Source organism: Pygoscelis adeliae, unplaced genomic scaffold, assembly GCF_000699105.1.
Source record: "Pygoscelis adeliae isolate BGI_AS28 unplaced genomic scaffold, ASM69910v1 Scaffold153, whole genome shotgun sequence".
Taxonomy (NCBI): Eukaryota; Metazoa; Chordata; class Aves; order Sphenisciformes; family Spheniscidae; genus Pygoscelis; species Pygoscelis adeliae.
In genome coordinates this window covers 184,223-186,826 of record NW_008824408.1, presented here as the reverse complement: position 1 = coordinate 186,826, position 2,604 = coordinate 184,223, and the positions used below count along the sequence as shown (strand labels likewise).

Below are 2,604 nucleotides of genomic sequence, written 5' to 3'. Positions count from 1 at the left end.
CTCAGCTGCAATTTTTTTTTTTTTCCTCCTTCCTGCTTTTAAAAGCTAAAAATAAAATGTCTTGAGGCCCCTTTTCCCTCCATCTTTTCTCTTGAGACATTTGTTTCTTGAGGATTTGGTGCCTCTGTTGTGTTTTCTCCTCTTGGCTTCGATAAATGCTTGTTTTTCCACCCGACTCTCCCTGCACAGGGGATCAAATCCTGCGGGATGCTGAGCCCATGTCCCCTGGCCACAGGTACGCAGCCCTTCGGGGTCGATCTCTGCTTCCTTTTTGGCTGGCAGAGGATTCGGGATCTTTTAGGCTCTAGCAGGCAGGATGGGGAGACCAGTGAAACCCTCCAGGGAGGAGGAGGAAGGTCCCCATTCATCCCCTTGCCGAGGGAAGTGGGAGTGACGCAGCTGCCATGAAAGTTTTTATTTTTAGCCCAGCGCCAGCTGGAGCCCTGGAGGCTGCAGGGGAAATAAAAGCAGGACCCAACGGGAGGCAAGGGGAAAACCCAAACCCTGGCTGGGATGGAACGGGGGTCACAAAGGCTTGCATGAACCGGTGGGCACAGGGGTCCTGGCGCGGGAGAGGACTTGCATGCGTGCTGGAATCTCGTCTGGAGGCTGCCGCATTCAGGGTCAGGGCTGTGTTTTGAAGGAACACGGGGGGAGATGCTCAGGTCCCAGCGAGCCATGTCGTGCAGACCTCCGGACTCACTGGAGGAAAGGAAAGGACAGGACAGGGTTCGTCTCACCCCTCTCCTTCCTGCAAAACTGCTCCCAAACTGGGCCCTGCAGCCCAGCCGGTGAGCTCCGAGCTCCTGTCTCTGCTCCTCCGCAGTGTAACCCAGAGCCGAGTACAGGAGGCTTTTAAGGAAAAGGGATTTGTCCTCGAGTCCTCTGGGATTTACCGTGGGGCTTTCTAGGCATCAGTGCATTTTGCCCTGAGCCCTGGATCCCTCCAATCCCTGGAGAGGACGAATCTGTCACCACTGCAGAGACACAAGCGTAACCATCTAGTCTCAGCATTTTCCCCTCCGCATTCCGCTTAAAAACGGTACTGGTGTCCCCTAAAGGGTCAGGCTTCAGGATGCGCCTGGCACGGCACATGCCACAAGCCCCGAGCGTGCCACATTCCCAAGAGCCAGCGACCCCCAGCTGTACCCAAGTCTCTGCAGCTGACATGGCGAGCAAAGAGCTACAGAAGCAAAACGCCAAGGGCTCGCTCTTCCCGGAGTTAAGCGGTGGTTAACTCGATCAAGGACAGCAGGATTAAACCCTGCCGGCAGTGCCGGGGTTGCCGTGCTGGCTGCAAGGGTGAGCTGCTGCCAGATGGGAACGCTCAGCCTCGAATGTTGCTTGCAAGGAGCTGAGGAGGCTCCGGATCCGCTCCCAGATGGCATTTTTGTCCTATGAGTCACTGGCATGAAAGGAGTGGGTTGCACGGGAGGGATCCGCCGGCGTGGCGCTCGGGCGGCCTGCTCCAGCAAGCGGGACTGTGGTTCCCCGCGAAAGGGGGCTAATCAAGTACGGCAGGGCCTCGTGCCATGCGAATATCTCGGAACAACTTCTCCGTGCTGGCTCAGGTCAGAAAGCAGAAAGAAATGCAGGAAAATCCGCTGTTGGTCAAGCAAGGAGCTTCCCACGTACATGCAAGTCTGGGAACGCCGGTCCCTGCTCATCCTGGGGTCCCAGTCCCCGTGGACAGGAGGAGAAGAGTCAAACCACCTCCTCAGCGTCTCGCTGCCAACGTTCCCCATCCTGCCCCGGGGCCGCATCCTGCAGCTGGGGCAGGCTGAGCGCCGTCTGTGCCGCAAGCCCCTCCCTGGTATTTTTTTACACATGATCTAATGGTGCGGGCGTGTGCTTACCGCCCCAGGAATGTGCACCACGCGCCGGCATGCAGCCAGTGCTCGCCCACGGCCGAGGGGGCAAGGAAGCGTCCTCCGTCCCCCCGCAAGTCCTCCACCCAATTTTGAGGGAGGTGGGGTGACAAGCTCTGTCATGAGCCGACAGTGCAAGCCACCCCGGTGCTGGTGGCCACTGGGTGCCGCAGAAAGAGCGTTGGGTCTTGTCTTTTTATAGGGCCTACCAAAATAGTGTCAGGTTGCGTCTTCATGGTTTAGTCGGATCAAATTCCCTAGGCACACAGCAATGTCTCTCGGGTCTGCTGCCTGTAAGAAATGGCCTTGACCTGCTGTTGGAGCGTTTAAAAAGCAAGGGGGGAAATGGAGGCCTGGGATGGCGCAGGGGCTCTGAGGTTGCACAGCAGTGCCAGGAGACCCGTCCGCAGTCCTGTGCTGGGAGGCTGAGCCTGGCCTGGGGCCACGGGGGGCCGGCACCACTGCTCTGCACCCACCAAGTGACAGCAGCGGGCTGAGCTCACGGTGAGGCATGTCCGCACCTGGGGCAGCTCATCGCCCGGTGCCCTCCATCTGCTCCAGGGAGAGGCACCAGCTTCCCAGCACTGGCAAGGTGTCGCAGGTTCCTCTGCCCTACTGCTGCCTTGGTTGGGCAACTCTGGCTATGGGGCAGGTTCTGCACGCTCCAGCACCCTCGCTCCTCCCCAGCCGCCGCCGCCGCACCACACAGCCTCGTGCTGCACCATGCTACACTATG

The 2,604-nt window shown here is 59.0% G+C and overlaps 1 protein-coding gene across 1 annotated transcript in view; it reads left to right on the top strand.

The window, feature by feature from the left end:
• The first annotated feature begins 1,885 nt into the window (after window positions 1–1,885).
• Window positions 1,886–2,604, top strand: part of LOC103913899 (lamin-A-like) — a 6,297-nt gene continuing 5,578 nt past the window's right edge. The window contains exon 1 of the mRNA XM_009320479.1: window positions 1,886–1,969. Coding sequence (XP_009318754.1) covers window positions 1,886–1,969 — 84 coding nt within the window. The remainder of the gene's footprint in view (window positions 1,970–2,604) is intronic.